At 36.6% G+C, this 19,855-nt stretch overlaps 1 protein-coding gene across 1 annotated transcript in view; it reads right to left on the bottom strand.

Moving 5' to 3' along the window:
* The window catches only part of dcun1d2b (DCN1, defective in cullin neddylation 1, domain containing 2b), a 107,240-nt gene that overhangs the window by 11,521 nt on the left and 75,864 nt on the right, over positions 1-19,855 (bottom strand). Inside the window, exons 5-6 of the mRNA XM_028800072.2 lie at positions 10,888-10,970; positions 2,661-2,757 (exon numbers count right to left, since the gene is read on the bottom strand). Of these exons, the coding sequence (XP_028655905.1) occupies positions 2,661-2,757; positions 10,888-10,970 (180 nt within the window). The remainder of the gene's footprint in view (positions 1-2,660; positions 2,758-10,887; positions 10,971-19,855) is intronic.

The raw sequence follows: 19,855 nt of genomic DNA, 5'->3' as shown, positions 1-19,855 counted from the left end.
ACCAAATTATGTTTCTCCTATTGTCCTTAATTAGTTGTGTTAGTGAATTAAAGGAGTGGATGGATGAAAACTACTTGTCTTTAAACACTGATAAAACAGAAATGTTAATTATTGGAGGAAATGATGCTGATCGCAACATTATTGTGTCCTTATTTAACTCAGTTGGAATCACCTTTAATTTTACTGAATCACGCTGCAATCTAGGGAGTGATTTTTGACTCTAGCCTGTCACTTAAAGCGCACATTACAAAGTTGTTTAAATCATTCTTCTTCCATCTTAAAAATGTTGGGAAATTAAGGTGTTTTCTAAATAAGCAGGATTCTGAGAAATTAATTCATGCATTTATTTCTAGTAGGATTGACTACTGCAATGTGGTGTTTACTGGATGTTCAAACTGTTCTTTATACAGCTTCCAGTTAATCCAAAATGCTGCTGCAAGAATTATTACAAGAACAAGAAAGTACGAACACATAACTCCAGTTCTTAAATCCTTACACTGGCTCCCGGTTAAGTTTAGGGAAGATTTCAAAATCCTCCTTTTAACTTATAAAATCTTAAATGGCCAAGGTGCGGATTACTTGTCTGAACTTATCATGACTTACAAACCAGAATGTACATTAACATCTCAAAATGCCGGTCTGCTAATGATTCCAAGGATTAATAAAATAACAATGGGAGATCGAGCTTTTAGTTACAGGGCTCCTAAACTGTGGAATGGTCTGCCTCCTACTATAAGAGATTGGTCTCAGCTTTCAAATCCCAGCAACTAAACTCATTTGTAACCTGAGGCCCAAGCATTATGTATTTTGCTAATAATTAGATTAACAGACATTTTCAGAGCAAGTTCCAATTTACATACAAAACTTTATTAAAAACATCGGGCAGGACTGAAACTTGTTCATACACTGATGGACCCCTCTACATGCTAAATTATTACCTATATCACAGATAATTTGAGGAGCATTTTTTGTCCCTGCCCTTGTGCTCTATGGAGCATAATTAATTTAGTAGCATTTTTGCGTTTTGCCTTCAATAATTTTAGACACTGCCCGGAGGTAACTTTCTCTTTTTCCTGGGATTATAAAAGTACCACTAACAGACTGGATTATGTAGACTTGCACAGCAAAGAGCTGAAACACAAGATTTTGAAAGTAACACATGCGGTGTTAAGCTGAAAGAAAATTCTGCTATACATCAAGTAAATTGTACATTCCTAAAGACAGTTTTTCATTGTATCAGCATGTACAAAATGATGAAAGGTTAGGTGCTCCAACCAACAATAAATGAAGTTTTCACAGTATTTGTTCAATTTATTAAGGCTTCATATTTCATTGCATTGTTTCAGTATTAGTTCTAAATACCTAAACTGTCTTTATAGAATAGTATTTTGTTATTATAGATAACAAATACTATTTAATAATGTACAGTATACTGTGTTCAGTATACATTACTCTATTTCATGTTCTATCTATATTTTGATTTCTAAAATACTGTTTGGTAATTTTTATTTATTAAAATATGCACATTTAATATTGTGGATCACCATTATAGTGATTTTGTTATTAAGCTACATAAAAATGCCCTTTGGAAAATCACAATCTTGTTATTTTTTTAACCAGAAGTAGTTTCTTAGGGAAGATATGTAACTTAAAACCTAAACCATATTTAATATATTGCATATATCTCAGTATGTTTAGATGTAAAATACATCCATTTAATAACAAGAACTATTCCACAGTTTACATATTTTATAATATGAGCACTTGTAGAGTCACATAATCAGTTATTGAAAGAAATTGAGGTTTACAGCCCAATGCCTAAGCAACTGCGGCTCACACACTGATGTTATTTGACATGATCGTCACTAAAAAGGGAGATATATGATAATACATTAATTGGGGATAGAGTTTAACTTAAGAATGCATCTTCTTTTGTAAAACTAAATTACCAGATTAATTCCATATGTTTAATATTTGACATGACAAGAATTAAATATGATACTGCATCTGGCAAACTAGAAGTAAAAGAAATGTAAATTATCTAACATAAATAGTATATCATACATTTTTGAAACACAATATAGTAAAATAACAAGTTTTTACTTTCAGATGTATTTAAGAGGAAAGGGAAATTTTAATTCACATATCAAATGTAAATAAAATTAAATAAGATGCTGCACTAGGGCAAAAAAGAAGCAAAAATATAATACATCTAACCTAAATAATATAATTTACAATTCTGAAATACAATACTGGGAAAAAAAAACCAAGTTTTAATATTTTTAGTATTTAATTTATATAACAAACATAAAACCTAAAATATTTTAAACATTTTTTCCTTGTCATAGCCAACATATTATTTTTGGTTCTTTAATTGTTTTCCTTTCAATTGTATACTCAAATAAGCTAGATGAGTTCATCTTGTGGTAACCACATCATAAATAACAGCAATAAAAAAAACATTACAAAAGAATTAAATAAGAAGCAGAGACAAAGTTTTGCTCTTTGCAATTAATTTTAAAAAGACAATTTTTAACAAGAACTTCAGACATAAAAAAGTCTATTTTATAGTAGCAGAAGTTTAGATTAGTTGTGTTTACAGCTTCTTCTATTTGTTTAAACCATCCATACATATTGACATATAATGAAAAGACCATTACCTTCTTCATCGTAGTTTGACATGTCATCTGCAATCATATTGCCAAAATCTAGAAGAAGGTTCCATGTGTCTTTTGGAATTGATCTTTTGTGATGTTCCTTAACAGAAAGAAGAATAAATGAATTATCCATCACATTTAGCCTTTCCTTCTCATATATTTATTTTTTATTGTTATGGTCTTAATCTAAATATTGAAACAACCTGAGGTGCGGTGGTGGAAAAGCTGACACATATACACCATCAGCTAATGAATATCCTTGGAAGGACTTTTTATTAACTCTTTTAGAAAAATGTCCTGACCAACTCCTGCTGTTGGCTTTGGGAGACACCGCTCTAAAATCTGAAGTTTGCTCAGGAGATTGCTGTCCCCATGAGCTTTCAGGGCAGACCTGCCATCTTCTTTCCTTTGTCAACCTCGTACATAGTCAAGCTCATCTCCTTTTAAGTTGCTTCTGTTCTCTCACAGGTTGAATCACTACAATATGAAATGGGCTTTAAATGTAATATGTTTTAAAAACTGATGAAGCAGTCTGCTTTAAAAAGATAAACTTTTTTGACATCCCTGTTGTAGCTTGATATTTAGGTATTTAAATATTTTTCTGCAATTTTTAAATTATTTTCCACCTTCTTGTGGCCTCCTGAAAGTTTACAGGGGCCCTCTGGTGGGACACCACCCCTGACACTGTTCAGAACTGCTGATCTAGATAACATGAACATATGTGGTGAGAAACCGTCTCCTTAATGTGTATGTATGCAGTATGGACCCAACTCATCTGTAGAAGGGAATAACACCTGTGAATAATATATGTGCTGGGGTTTTAATTCAGAAAACTCAAGTCTGAGGCACTAGTTGAATGGATAGACAAGTACCTCTCTGATGTTATCATCTTAGTACAGTGTTTCTTGAACTATAGGTTGTGACCCAATTGCATTGGATCATTACATTATTGTTTAATAAAATTGCAGAGTTCATCCAAATGCAACTTCTGTGGCAGATGATATGCCACCCTTCATTTAGCGCACCATTTATTGTTTATGTGAAACAACACCATTAACACATTACAGAGCGCTTTTATTACTATGGCCCGAAAACACAAATACTGAGCATCTCACAACCTATTAAACAGTCAAACTGAGAAGACTGACAAGAAAGACATGTATAAGAAAGAGGGAGAGAGGAAGAACTGACACCAACAAGCCTATGCGCTGAATGGACTGTTATAAAAATAACAGGCTAAACATTTCAAACTGGACTGTTTGCCAAATTATTCAGCAAGATGTATTCTATCACTTGTATAAAACACAAACTATGCATTTTTTAAAAAATATTGCACTAATTATTTCCACTGGCAGTGATATACCTCAGGAATCTATTCCTGTTTTAAATGATTTAAGTTAATAAATAATAGTTTTAGGTTCATGCCCTGGGAGCTCCCTGCATTGATGAGTTTTCAAATTCTCCCCATGTGCAACTGTGTTTTTTCTTGGTCTTTCAGTTCCTCCCACAGTCCAAAGACATACAGGTTAGTTGGACTGGCAATGCTAAATTAGCCATTGATTTGTGTGTATGTGTGTGTTCACCCTATGATGGGCTGGCGTCCTAATGAGATTTTGTTCCTGCCATGCACCCTGTGCTTTCTAGAATGGGCTCCAGCTGCCCTGCAACCCTGCTCAGGACAAGCGAGCTGGAAAATGGATAGATGCAGTATTGTTTTCGCAATACATTTTTTCCCCACATTTTTCTTTCAGTAATATTCATATGAGGAATATTGTTTCAAGGAAACAAAAACAACATTTTTTATTATATGGTCATTGTTATGTTTTTTATGACTCCACTGCCATGATGATAATAATCCTGTTCTTGGGTCCCAGTCCAATACCAGTCTTGTAATTTGTGCTCTCACATTAAAGAGTTTAGGAACCATGTCTTATGGCTTTTCCTGATTCTTCGGTTTGGCTTTCTTATACAGTATTTTTCAAATAATTCTGAACTATGAGAGAATATCCCCATATGTCATTAGTGGTTAATATTACTGTATATCACCAAAAATTAATATTGTCACATTCAAAAAACAAGGTAACAGAAAACCCATTCTTCAGTTATGGGCAGTATAAAAAAGGACAAAATTTAAAAAATAATCAGTGTAAAACTATCACTTAAGAATTGAATTAAAAATTATTTAACTTGTTCTATGCCTGGAAGTTGAATAAACCATTTTTTATGAATGATTTTGAAGGATGACTAAAAATCATGAAAGTGAAGCCTCAAGCCAGTAAGCTAGTGAAATACAAGAAAAGCATAAATGGTGTAAAAAAATTAAACTTTATTCTGGTTTGGTAGGAAAAAAAGTATATAAACTTGTGCATTGTTTAAATTATATAATTGTATTTCATTGTTTGATTAGCAAAGTTTTCCCTGCTGTTGCATAAATAAGAGTTGAGCCAGTTTACTTCACTTAAAATTTGGTATATCACATATACTTTGTGTACTAATGGTCTGGTTATTCTGTTTCACATGGCTGGTGTCAATGTATCCCACAAACACCTTTTTTAAAAAGGCAGTCAAAACCCAATTAGCTGTTGCCCTGCACCACTCTGCTTTGTGCTTCAGATTTTTAAAGGGGAATACAGCAATCTAGAAGACTGACCTTTTTAAAAACATGCAGAGACCCCTTGTACCAAGCATGAGCATAAGCATAGAAGCTTACATTTGTGCTACTCACTCCCATAATGTTCTGATGCAATAAAAATTATTGTGAAGCCTCACATCTCTCATTGTTTACTGCTGTCAATCACTCGTGATTCTGCTTTGTTCAATCGCACTGAAGCTAGTTAGCTAGTTTGGAGAAATACATCTGTTACTTAACATTTAAGTAACTGATGGATTCTTGGGTCAACCCCTGCTAAAAAAGGAAAATATGATGACAATTATACAGAGACTGGCTTTCTGAGTCCTCATTCTCAGAACTGACTGCTATCAAAATAAAGTATAAGGCAGGTTTGCAAGTGGAGAAAGATCTGTCTGCCTGTCATTCATCACTCCCAGAACTGAGAAACAATGTAGTCAGAGATAAGCATGACCATCCAACCTATTTGCCAAGTACATAATTATTGAAAGTATATGTGAAAATGTGGTGTAGTGCAGTGCAGTTCTAAATCTAAACAATTTGAAACAGTGTTTAACTTTCAAGTGTTCTATGCATTTTGGATAGATTAATAAATGATTTACTTGGTGTTTCCCTATAGAGGGGGTCTGTATTTTTTTGTTTCTCCTTTCAGAGAGGTCCATGGTCTAAAAAAGTTTAAGAACCTCTGTTCCAATCAGCAAATTCTTTTCAAAAATTCTACACCAAGTAACTTCTTCAGAAATTCTATTAAACTTAAGCTACTGTATAATACAGAGGAAGAGAGATAACATGTTCTACCACTCTGTGCTGACATTTACACGTTTTTCTCCCACTGTACACCTGGTAACACAGAGAAAACCTAAAAATGAAAGAACTAATGGATCTAATAGAATAAGTGCCAGAAGATCATACAGATATTTATTATCAGTTATGTTGAAAGCTATACTGTCTTTCTTTTATTATTTGAACTATAAAAAGCAGAGTGGACAACCCAAGACTTTGGCATCATTTGAACTATCCAATGCCATTAAATTTTTGCAATGGAGGCAAAATGATTATTAATTATACTTTTTCCATCTTTATACCAGACTAAAATAGGGGAGAAAATTTAATTTAAGCTTTGGTTTCTGGACAGTTTATATGGCATGTGCTGAAAGGAAGTAACCAGAAGTGCTCAAAATCTAATTAGGTCAGGGTATAAGCCGGGATTGGCCAAAGCAGGTCACAGCTATTATGTCTACTTCGAGAGTTAGAGGATACATATATCCATCCTGTCTGTAAATTTTTTGTGTTCTGCATAACCATTTTTAAGAGATTCCACAACTTCAAGAAATCTGCAAAAACAGTAAAATGTTCAACTTCCTTTCATTACTTCAGCTTCTGGACTGGCTGAAGTCGAAGTCAAAGTGAAATCTGATTTATTATTCATAATGCAACATTTAAGTAGTAGATGGTATGCTTTCACAAACCTGTTAGCTGCAGATTGTATGGACTTATTACTTTTATCTTGATAGAATGCAACTTTCCCCATTTTCCCTATACATATGTTCCGGGGGAGCAACCATGGACTACTCAATATCTCCCCGTGACGCTTGGTGGCAGCCCCCCTGGCTGACGATGGTGCCTCAGTTTCCTGCAGGGCTCCATGGGAGATGGAGTCCTCCACAGCCCTGTTGGGATCTGGGGTGGCTGCCAGGGGGAGCTGCATGGGTCCTGGAGCCCTGCTGGACAAATCTTCAGCCCCACCTGGAAGTGCAATTGGAACCAGGTGGTCAAGCACCTGGAACACTTCTGAGTGGGCTATAAAAGAGGCCAGCCACCACCACTCAGTGGCCAGAGTCGGGAGGAAATGACGAAGCTTCAAGGGAGGAGTGGTGGTGCCAGAAGGGCGTGTTTTGTGATACTTTTGTGCTTTATTTGGGACTGTGTTGTGGCTGGAGGAATTACAGAGAAGACATGCCCTCCAGCTGAAGAAAAATAAACATTTATTTGATTTGTATACGTGCCTCTGTGTGAGTCTGTGCTACGTTGGGCGCAAGAAGGTGCTATTGTTACAATGCATATACATATACAGAGTAAATATACGTACATATACATACAGTAGATACAGAAAAGAATCACCCCCTTCGAAATATTCCCATTACTTTGCTTTACAGCCTTAAATGAAAACACACAAACCAATATTTTTCCGGCTTTACTTACTCAATGCAATCTATAACATCCAAGTGAAAGATATCAGAGCTACAGTTCAGAAGAATTTTAAAAAATGAAAAAAAAGAAATACTGAGATTAATAAAGGATCACCCCCCTCCTAAAACAATATTTGTAAACTCAATCAGGTGTAAGTAACCACCATTTTCATTGCAGACCACGGTTACTGGCTTCCACCTGTGATCAATTGTAATCAGCAGAGGTGGGTACAGTAGCCAAAAAGTGTACTCAAGTAAGAGTAGCGTTACTTCAAAATAATATTACTCAAGTAGAAGTAAAAAGTAGTCATCCAAAAAATTACTCAAGTAAGAGTAAAAAATTATTTGGTGAAAAGACTACTCAAGTACTGAGTAACTGTTTGATCATAATAAATGATTCATTTTTTAGAAATGTTGTAATAAGACAGACAAAAATATAAAATAATAAGCAAATTCTGCTATTTCCAAATAATAAAATAAAAAATGAGTTAAAATAAATAACATCTTTACAAAATAAAGATGCACAAATAACAAAAAGTTCCAAATCTCAGTTTTTCACAACAAAGCTTTTGAAGCCAATACCTACAGTAGGTAACATGTATGTTTGAACAGTGCAAACTACTTACAGTGACAAGATATACTGCACACTGACAGTATAATACTGCATATTCACTTGCTCTCCTACAGAAGCTTATTAGGGCCACGGTGAAAAAAAAAACGGACACAGTGAAGAAAAAAAAACTAAATGTCGAGAATAAAGTCGACATGTTGACTTTATTTTCGTAGTTTGCCATTAAAGTAGAACATCTTAAACTAAACTTCATCTTAAAATGAATATTTAATTTACTAGATTTTCTCAAACCCCGTCATAAATTATGTGGCGCATGAAATGCTTTGTGTTACGCATTCCCTGCGCCATGTTAATCGCTGCGTGCTTCTTAAACTGATTTCCTCTGCACTAAGAGGAGGCGCAAGCAGCGATCAACACATAGAATACAATAATTTTCATGATATTCCTGCACACTGAACATTTACAATGCTAAGATAAATACTTGATATCATTTTCACATACACATATAGTCAACCATGCTTATATATATATATATATATATATATATATATATATATATATATATATATACTTAGAAGAATGGGTGGGGGATAGGCGGTCCTTGGTAGTAAAATACATGCAATATGGCAGAGCACTGCAGTGTCCCCTTGAAGATGAGACAATGATGTGCTGCTATGTTCTAGTTCACAAAGCAGAAACAGGGAACTGCTGCTACTGCTTACTGGCCCACTTCAAGCCCTGGGAACAATTCAAGTTCAATCAGTTTCAATCATTAGTGGGAATGCATAAAATAACACGATAAACAAAGTGGATTAGCAGTTTTATGAGGTTTGAAAGTTGTCTTTTACACCAACACATGATGCAGTCACTGCTATGAAAACCAGTGCAACCATGCTGAAAAAATGATTTCCTGCTTGTATTAAAATCAAACAAGTCTTCTTTTACTTTTACGAACTCTGAAATGGTAAATCTGTCATTGGCCATTTCTGATTGCATGAATGCAAGTTCGCTACTTCTGGTAGTTTTAAGTAACAAGTTAGGAGATGGACTATGCCTGGCATAGTTCATGCCACTGTGTTGATTCATGGGATTTTAATTTCTTCAACGGGATTAATACTAAACTAGTGATGTCATTGGTCAGCTCTGTAAATCCTGGGTTGCCCGTAGTTGGCACACACCTCCTTCAACCGAGAACACTGATAATCATGAAATAGAGGATGGACTGAGCAATGAGGACACATAACAGGTAAGGGTTTGTGCAAAATTTATACTGCTTTTCTTCCAAACAAAGTGTTCAAAAACAATTAAGTACAGTGCATGTCTTTAAATAAATAAAAAAATATTCCTGGATAAAACCAGTGTTTTCATTAAGGTTACAATAAGGTAATAAATAATCCAACAACGTTAAAATCTTCTCGCTTAAAACACAGTTAAGAGCTGTATCAATATATCCAGCTAAAACTGATGTCCCCTATTCCTACCCTTTTCAGTGTCTTCAGCAAGACAAGGCATCCTCCAACAGACGCAGTCAACCCTTTTTATTCAGTCTGTGTCTCTGCCAGCATCCATTGGCATGTGTCAGTACCCAGCAAACCCTGCTCCTTTCTCCCACTACCATCTCTCGGACTTTAGTGGGACCCTATTTGAAGAGCCAATCCTAACTGCCTGCCTCCTCCTCATAACAGTACTAACTCAGTTGAGAAGAGAGAGAGAGAGGGAGAGACGCATTGGGCTGGCAGGAAGGGCAAGAAAAGGAAATTCGATGTCTGTATTATTTTGGTATTGGATTTTAACATAATAAAAGAACATTCCTGGTTTTATTGAGGATTATTATTTATTTATGGAAAACTTGCATTGCACTTTGCTTTGAACACTTGGAGTACTAAAAGCACATTTGCATCATCCCTTGCCATTTATGTGTGTCCTCATTGCCCAGTCCTTCTCAGTTTCATGACTATCAATGTACCAGGTTCAAAGGTGTAATGCCAGATATGGGCATCCCGGGCATCACAAGCTTTTTCAGGTGATTTATTTACAAAAATGGCTACATCATTTTAGATTGTGCTTCTTCTTCCAATACTACATGAAGGAATACTTTTTGCTATTAAAAGATAGAAAAACATGACTTTTCCCTTAAAAAAAACAGACATGGAAGGAGATAACCCAAAAATATATTTTTTTTCTAGTTAAGAATATGCATTGAGCATATCACGGAAAATCTGAAAAAAAAACTGATCATGATGACTAAATAGAGCTTGCTATGAAAATTTTAACAATATGTTAACAATACATAAATTACTAAGTCATATTTTCTGCTTATTTAATCTTTGCAGTTCCCTACCCTCCCTTAGTGTAGAAACAACCCTTGTCACACCAATTCAAATAATCTTAGGGGAAAACAAAGAAATTCTGAGAAAGCAAAGGTGTTCAAATTCAGTCCTAGAATCCCTCACTTCAACTCTGAGTTGCATTAAGATGATTTTATATCAGATGAATATAATGGATTTCTGATCCTTCCAGATATCTGTAGGAAATTAAACAGATGTCAAAACCTATGCATTTTACAACAGGTATGCTGTTTCAAATTTCCACAGTATAGCCTGAAAGTTTAAATTTTTACAGCCTTCAAGATTTGTAGATTTAACTCTCCAATCGTTAAATTGTATCAAAACATTTCTGCTTGCAATTGAAAACATAACTGAAAAATAATACATCAATAAAACTTCATTACAAAGTGTTTTATAAAAATAATTTGTCATTGAGCAAAGGATGCTTTGCACTCATTGATACAGTACATGTACCTACACTGTATAGTATATATTAAAACTGGATTCCACTTACCACTAAAAATTTATTCCAGAGATCTAGAAATTTAAACCTTCCTGTCAATACTAGGTTCCAATATGCAATGGCCATTTCTAAATCTGAAAATAAAGAAAACATTTATTAAAACAAATAATTACTTTGAATGTGACATGCAACATTTATGCATATTTACTTAGTATACTAATTTAATGTGCAAATTAATAATATGCTTTATTAAAGATTTTCCATACATTAATTAATTAATTAAGAGTAATTTGTGCCAGGAGGGTATCAGCCAGAGTGAAAGGGAAGGTCTACAGGATGGTAGTGAGAACAGTTATGTTATATGGGCTTGAGACAGTGGCACTGACCAGAAAGCAGGAGACAGAGCTGGATGTAGCAGAGTTAAAGAAGAATTGCATTGGGTGTGACAAGGACGGATAGCATTAGAAATGAGTACATTAGAGGGTCAACTCAGGTTGAACCGTTGGGAGACTGTCAGAGAGGCGAGATTGCGTTGGTTTGGACATGTGCAGAGGAGAGATGCTGGGAATATTTAGGAGAAGGATGTTAAGGATAGAGCTGCCAGACAAGAGGAAAAGAGGAAGGCCTGAGAGAAGGTTTATGGATGTGGTGAGAGAGGACATGCAGGTGATGGGCGTAACAGAGCAAGATGCAGAGGAAAGGAAAATATGGAAAAAGATGATCCACTGTGGCAACCCCTAACGGGAGCAGCCATAAGAAGAATAAGAATTTAACTGTCATTCACAATATGGTGTAAAGGCTTTAATGAAGTTTATAGGTGTTAGATTTTAGAGTTTATTAATTAATTGCTTAAAATACTCAAAATAATAAAAGCGACCCAGTATAACAAGAGAATCAAGTGGAATTTAAGTAATGAATGTAGTAAGAAAAACTATACTGAGAAAAAGGATAGATGAAAGGTAAACAATAAACCTTGCAGCACTGATATAGCTGGTACCCCAGGAGTCATATGATACATCAGAATGAGTTTTAGTTTGAGCTCTTTCTTTTGGTAATGTTTTTCAGTATCTTTCACAAGTTCTTCTTGAAATACATGAATGGTAGGATTTCTTAGGGTTGCCACAAAAGGGTCACAAGTCACTCTTTTATTTAATGGTAATGGGTCACATGGTTTACACAGTGGGTCGTGGTGGGTCACTGTGGTTTAATTAAGCAATCGACACTGATCCAACAATTGCTCCAAGGGCGAGTTCTAAAGATTGGCAATGATTATCTGAAGGGCCAGCCCCCACCCCCCATCTCTGATGATCGTCTTTGCATTCAACAAGGGATGCGTCTCAAAGACACTATAAAGGGCATGACTCCTAAGAAATCCACCTGTATTAAGAAAAAAAAAAACGAGACCAAATAACCATCATTATTTAATAATGTTTATTTTAATAATAACTGTTGTGAAATGGTGAAAAAGGTGCATCTCAAAGTAGAAATTAATTGAACGAAGCTGAAAATTACATAATATATATTCTATTACCTTACTTGGTGCTTTCTTAGTCAAAATATGTTTAATACTACAACCTGGTGAATTGCTACATGGCTTAAATTATTTCAGAGGTTAGTTATATTCAACTGTGGTGTATTTACAGTACTTTCTAACAAGCACTCTATGTATCTTATTTGTACTGTGTGAAATTTGGATAAGCTAAACCCATATATTTAAAGTCACTTTGAGCTTAAACCCATATATAACTAGTATAATCTGGAAACTCTGCCTTCAGTGTTATTTAAAGTAATATATAAATTCAAAGACAGAGCAAAATGTTGTTATGTTTTGCTAATTACTATTTCCAAATACATATGACAAAATCAAATTAGATTTTCTTGCACTTCTTGAGTACGAGGCTTAATAGTACATTTTTTAAACAAGTGAGAATTTAATCTCACTAAAACACATTCCTTTTCCAGCCTATGATAGGGTTAAATATTGCATTTGCTTTGTTTAATAATTTCAGGTTTTCTGTGTTGTATACACTATGTACAGCATTATCGTTGCATGCGTCTGCACCAGTGGAAATAGCATCACATACAGTACATTTTATGCTTCTGTAATGTAAATGACAATAAAGAAAACTTTAAATTTAAATTCGTAACCAACTCTCTAATTTGTTGCAAACACATATCTCCAGTCAAACTGCTTCTCTTAAGAGCAACTGTTATGTCATTTACTGATGGAGCAGCAGCAGGAATCTTTTGTGTCTCTGACAAATTAAAACATAATTTATCAGGAAGAATTAAACTGACTTCATGTTTACAAACTGGTAAATGGTATTAATCAAAATTAATTTAATCAACAATTTGTATATCTGCAGACAATCATGAAACACCATGGTTCTTCTTTGTGGTCAGCATCTTGTTGCTCAGAAATTGTTTAATACACAAAGGACAACAGAACTAGGATCAAATGCTGTCATGCTGCTGTGACTTTTTTGTGTTTGCTTCTTTTTACTTTTTTATTTAGTAAAACAAGACTAACATTTAGAGATGTATTGATATTAATTTTAAAATATCTTAAAATTAAATACAGATATTGGAATACATGTCTATTTCATATATTCTACCCCCAACCAAGACAAAAATATCACACATAATATGCCCCTTTAAGTTTGTTTAGAAAATTTCTGCAGTTCCTTGATTTTACAAGCTTTTCCTTTGGAATTCTGCATAATGTTACAGTCCACTTGCCCCTTTCTTTCTGGTTCTAATACACTTCTGCAGAATAATTTGTTGGCTGTAAGTCCTTAGTGTTAGTGTGTCCGAAAGAGGTTTGCAGCATTGTTCATAATGGTACTCAGTTTTTGTTTTAATTTTCTCATTCGCTACTACCTCCCCGGGGTCCAGAATGCATCCTATAACTGAGTTTGCCCTTTTAATTAGCATGTTGATTCAGAGGATCTCTCTTGAAGTGATGTTACCAGTCCAGAACACCACAGCAGAGCAGTTCGCAGAGGACATCACAGAGTTATAGAAGATGTGAAGGATGTAATTTCCCACATCAAAGGAACAGAGTCTCCTAAGGAAAAAGAGCCTGCTCTGCCCTTTCTTATATAGTTCCTCTGTGTTCTGAGACCAGTCCAACATGTCATTAATGTGGATCCTCAAGTATCTGTAGGAGTGGACTACTTCTACATCCACTCCTTGAATAGTGACTGGACATAGAATTATTTGGTACAGCAACAGTCAATAACCAGTTCCTTGGTTTTGTTGATGTTAAGATGCAGGAAATTCTCTTTGCACCAAGAAATAAACTTCTCCACCAGACTCCCATACTCAGTCTCATTGCCTTTATCAATACACCCTAAGTACAGAATCATCTGAGAATTTCTGCAAATGTTATATTTATAATCTGAGGTGTAAAGAGAAAAGGAGACAGGATTGTTCCTTGTCGTTTGCCAGTATTGCTCACATCCGTATTAGAAATAGAGTTGCTGAGTCTTACAAACTGCGGTCTACCTGACAGAAAGTCTATTATCCAGGACACCTTAGGCTCCTCCACCTGCATATCTCTGAGTTTACCCCTTAAAAGGGATGGCTGGATGGTATTGAAGACACCTGAGAATTAAAAAAAAAACATAATCCTCACAGTGCTGTCAGCTTTGTCCAGGTGAGAATAAGCCTTGAATTGATTAATTAATTAATTCCTTCTGTACTTGAGCATGTCTGGCAATAGAAAGTTTCATGAAATGGGCCTTGCAAAGCTATGACAAATATTAGGGAATGACAGAAGTGAAAGACAAACTTTATTACAGTGAGTGACCATTAAGGATATCAGGTGAATGTGGCATATTGATTGGAAACTATAGGTCACCAGATTTTCAAAGTCCCAAACCAGGACATGTGAGTAGCATGTATGCTCACAAGTAAAACCCATTCCTATAATGCCTACTTTAATCTAATCATTATCAGGAAAAAAACTACACTAACACTTTCATAAATTAACACATAAGTTCTCTATTTTGCCTGCTTCTTATTATTGGTTAATTTTCCGAACCACCATACTTTTCTTTCAATTTCAGCATCAGTAGATGGACAAATATAAATTATCCAGAGACAGTGTGCACATTTGATGTCCATTGAATGAACTTTCCATTGTCTTTGACAAATGGCAGGTAAAAGACAGAAATTCTGATGAAAATGTTGGTGAATCATATTTAAACCCATTCCTTTTTCCTCAAACCTTCTTGCCATTAGATGTGCTTTGGGTACTATTCTTGTTGAAGTCTCTTTTAAGTGCATATCCATTTGATGGAAATGCATTTCTGACCAGTGTTTTTATCTCCCTCAAAACACCATTACTTTTCCATTAATTTACAGTGCATCCGGAAAGTATTCACAGCGCATCACTTTTTCCACATTTTGTTATGTTACAGCCTTATTCCAAAATGGATTAAATTCATTTTTTTCCTCAGAATTCTACACACAACACCCCATAATGACATATGAAAAAAGTTTACTTGAGGTTTTTGCAAATTTATTAAAAATAAAAAAACTGAGAAATCACATGTACATAAGTATTTACAGACTTTGCTCAATACTTTGTCGATGCACCTTTGGCAGCAATTACAGCGTCAAGTCTTTTTGAATATGATGCCACAAGCTTGGCACACCTATCCTTGGCCAGTTTCGCCCATTCTTCTTTGCAGCACCTCTCAAGCTCCATCAGGTTGGATGGGAAGCGTCGGTGCACAGCCATTTTAAGATCTCTCCAGAGATGTTCAATCGGATTCAAGTCTAGGCTCTGGCTGGGCCACTCAAGGACATTCACAGAGTTGTCCTGAAGCCACTCCTTTGATATCTTGGCTGTGTGCTTTGGGTCGTTGTCCTGCTGAAAGATGAACCATCTCCCCAGTCTGAGGTCAACAGCGCTCTGGAGCAGGTTTTCATCCAGGATGTCTCTGTACATTGCTGTAGTCATCTTTCCCTTTATCCTGACTAGTCTCCCAGTCCCTGCCACTGAAAAACATCCCCACAGCATGATGCTGCCACCACCATGCTTCACTGTAGGGATGGTGCCTGGTTTCCTCCAAACGTGACGCCTGGCATTCACACCAAAGAGTTCAATCTTTGTCTCATCAAACCAGAGAATTTTCTTTCTCATGGTCTGAGAGTCCTTCCGGTGCCTTTTGGCAAACTCCAGGTGGGCTGCCATGTACCTTTTACTAAGGAGTGGCTTCCGTCTGGCCACTCTACCATACAGGCCTGATTGGTGGATTGCTGCAGAGAAGGTTGTCCTTCTGGAAAGTTCTCCTCTCTCCACAGAGGACCTCTGGAGCTCTGACAGAGTGACCATCGGGTTCTTGGTCACCTCCCTGACTAAGGCCCTTCTCCCCCGATCGTTCAGTTTAGATGGCCGGCCAGCTCTAGGAAGAGTCCTGGTGGTTTCGAACTTGTTCCACTTACAGATGATGGAGGCCACTGTGCTCATTGGGACCTTCAAAGCAGCAGAAATTTTTCTGTAACCTTCCCCAGATTTGTGCCTCGAGACAATCCTGCCTCGGAGGCCTATAGACAATTCCTTTGACTTCATGCTTGGTTTGTGCTCTGACATGAACTGTCAACTGTGGGACCTTATATAGACAGGTGTGTGCCTTTCCAAATCATGTCCAATTGACTGAATTTACCACAGGCGGACTCCAATTAAGCTGCAGAAACATCTCAAGGATGATCAGGGGAAACAGGATGCACCTGAGCTCAATTTTGAGGTTCATGGCAAAGGCTGTGAATACTTATGTACATGTGATTTCTCAGTTTTTTTAGTTTTAATAAATTTGCAAAAATCTCAAGTAAACTTTTTTCACGTTGTCATTATGGGGTGTTGTGAGTAGAATTCTGAGGAAAAAAATGAATTTAATCCATTTTGGAATAAGGCTGTAACATAACAAAATGTGGAAAAAGTGATGCGCTGTGAATACTTTCCGGATGCACTGTATCTCTTCTTGTTTTGATAACTCAAATGATATTTTCTTGATTTGAAACACACCATTGACCATGCATAAGTCACACAGTTGCAAGTGCTTAAGTTACTGGTTCAGTGTGCAGACACTGCACACGACATGTCAACAGACCGTTTTGTATTAGCAATACTCCTAGAATTCATATATTCTACATTAAACTGATTTCTGCTTTTTCTGGTGCTTTGCCAGCCCATCCTAAGACTTTAGCTGTATGATGAATGCCACTGACCCTATCCACATATCTCACAATTTGCCCCTTTTTTAGACTAATACAATGACTCTGTCTTAACCAATGAGCCTGCTCAGCTTTTATGTCGTCATCTTCTGTAGTAACAAAAGAGTTTAGAGTCTCCCCTTCATCTTCAGTGTCTTTATTATCTGATACAGCGCTTGATAAATCTCTTGTTGCATCTGTTACTGTTTATAGTATGTTGTTTGTCATCTTTAGCAAAGAATTTACGTAGTCTAGAATGGTGTACCTTTTGTATCTGACAAATATCACAACTCCATCCTGTTCAATGACACCTCCAGGTCCTATCCATTCTGCACAGACAACCCTTTTGTAGTTTACTTTGTCTTCTGTCTGAAATGTCTCATTTACCGCATTAATCTGTCTTCAGAGTGCTCTCCGTATCCTGTCTGAACATTCTGCTTCAGCAAATGCTCTTCTTGAAGCATGCAGGGCTGAAATGTATTCTCCCACTGACACATTCCTAGTGGTGGCTTCTAGGATGGGACGTCTAGGCACAAGCACACAAATAAGATTTGGGTTTTGGCCAAACACTAGCTGATATGAGCTGCACTCATAAATACTGTGTATTGTATTTTTTGCTATTAGCACCCAATGCAATGATTTCCATGAGTGTCTGATTATATGTATCTTTAAAGTAGTTAAGTACTCCTGAGATTGTATTCAGCTGTGTTAAAATTCTCTGCCATTCTGATTTCATCAATATTAAATTCCCCACCATTATCACAGAATAGTATCAGAGGTGCTCCATGTACACTTATTCAAGAATGAACCATGTACACTTATTTAAGAATGAATGCATTGTTTCACAATTTATGAAGATGTCTTTGTCTGAACTGAAACTTCTGGTTCAAGTTTGTGTAGATCCACAGCCACCGCTTCATTAAATTCAGAGACTAGCGGCAAACTAACAGCTTGTCTGGGTTTGCCATATTTCAGGCAGGTCTCACAGTTTTTAACAAGTTGCTTAAGCAAGGAAGGATAATCTGCATCCTTGTGTTCTCTGAGTTATGAAGGAATTTCTGTAATTTGTCCAATGTAGCATATCCATATTGCAGGTGGAGTTTCAGAAAAGCCTTTAGATTCTCTTCTGAATATTTGTTTTCTAAAACTGTTAAAATCTCATTTTCACAATGGTCTTCTATTTTTTCTTTATCTAAGATTAGCAAAATGCCCGCGCTTCGCAGCGGTGAAGTACTGCTTTAAAATTTTAAATAATAAACTGAGGGAAAATGTACCAATAATTATTTGTTAAGGATCTCTTTGTATACCACATTGTCAGTTCGCACCTCCGGTTGTAATATGACCAAGCTGTGCGCCGAGCTTACTCTTGAGCATGCAACGTATAGTTGGCCATGTGAAAAGCAATCTTGCCTCAAATCAATGCCAACCTTTTGTAGGATCTGTCCCTGAGACTTATTAATTGTCATTGCGAAGCAGAGCCTTACTGGAAATTGGAGGCGTTTGAATTGAAATGGGAGATCAGAGGGTATAACGGGGATGCGAGGAATAAAAACTCTCTCCCCTGAGCCACCGCCAGTAAAAATAGTTGCCTCAATTAGGTTTTTTTGCAGGCATGTGACCTCAAGTCTCATGCCATTACAAAGTTTCGGTGGCTGTAAGTTTCTCAGTAACATTATTGGTGCCCCAACCTTCAAAATTAGATTATGCTCAGGAGTGTCTGGAGGATTCAGTGTGGACCGAGCTGCAGGCTATGGACGTATATATGTACGTAAGTAGGAATCAGTTAGCGTTGGGAACCCGCGTACCAAATTTCTTGAAGATGGGCCCATTAAGTAAGAAAGACCGTTGGAAAGTTCAATATGGCGGCCGACAGTGGTGTCATACCACCGAAATAAGTACAGTGATCCCTCGCTATATTGCGCTTCGCCTTTCGCGGCTTCACTCTATCGCGGATTTTATATGTAAGCATATTTAAATATATATCGCAGATTTTTTGCTGGTTCGCGGATTTCTGAGGACAATGGGTCTTTTAATTTCTGGTACATGCTTCCTCAGTTGGTTTGCCCAGTTGATTTCATACAAGGGACGCTATTGGCAGATGGCTGAGAAGCTAGATTGCTTACTTTTCTCTTTCTCTCTCTTGCGCTTTCTCTGATCCTGACGTAGGGGGTGTGAGCAGGGGGGCTGTTCGCACACCTGGACGATACGGACGTTCGTCTAAAAATGCTGAAAGATTATCTTCACGTTGCTACCTTCTGTGCAGCTGCTTAGTGAAGCGACATGCTGCACAGTGCTTCGCATACTTAAAAGCTCGAAGGGCACGTATTGATTTTTGCATGTTTGTTTTTCTCTGTCTCTCTCTATCTCTCTCTCTCTCCCTGCTCCTGCCACCTTCAACAGCTTTGTGCCGCGGTGCTTCGCATACTTAAAAGACAAACAGCCCTATTGATTTGTTTGCTAGAGATTGTTTTCTCTATCTATGTGACATTCTGTGCTCCTGACACGCACTCCTTTGAAGAGGAAGATATGTTTGCATTCTTTTAATTGTGAGACAGAACTGTCATCTCTGTCTTATCATAGAGCACAGTTTAAACTTTTGAAAAAGAGACAAATGTTTGTTTGCAGTGTTTGAATAACGTTCCTGTCTCTCTACAACCTCCTGTGTTTCTGCGCAAATCTGTGACCCAAGCATGACAATATAAAAATAACCATATAAACATATGGTTTCTACTTCGCGGATTTTCTTATTTCGCGGGTGGCTCTGGAACGCAACCCCCGCGATGGAGGAGGGATTACT

The sequence above is a fragment of the Erpetoichthys calabaricus genome, chromosome 4, assembly GCF_900747795.2.
Source record: "Erpetoichthys calabaricus chromosome 4, fErpCal1.3, whole genome shotgun sequence".
In the NCBI taxonomy this organism is placed as follows: Eukaryota; Metazoa; Chordata; class Cladistia; order Polypteriformes; family Polypteridae; genus Erpetoichthys; species Erpetoichthys calabaricus.
The sequence above is the reverse complement of the archived record's forward strand: the minus strand, read 5'-3'. Positions and strand labels throughout refer to the sequence as shown.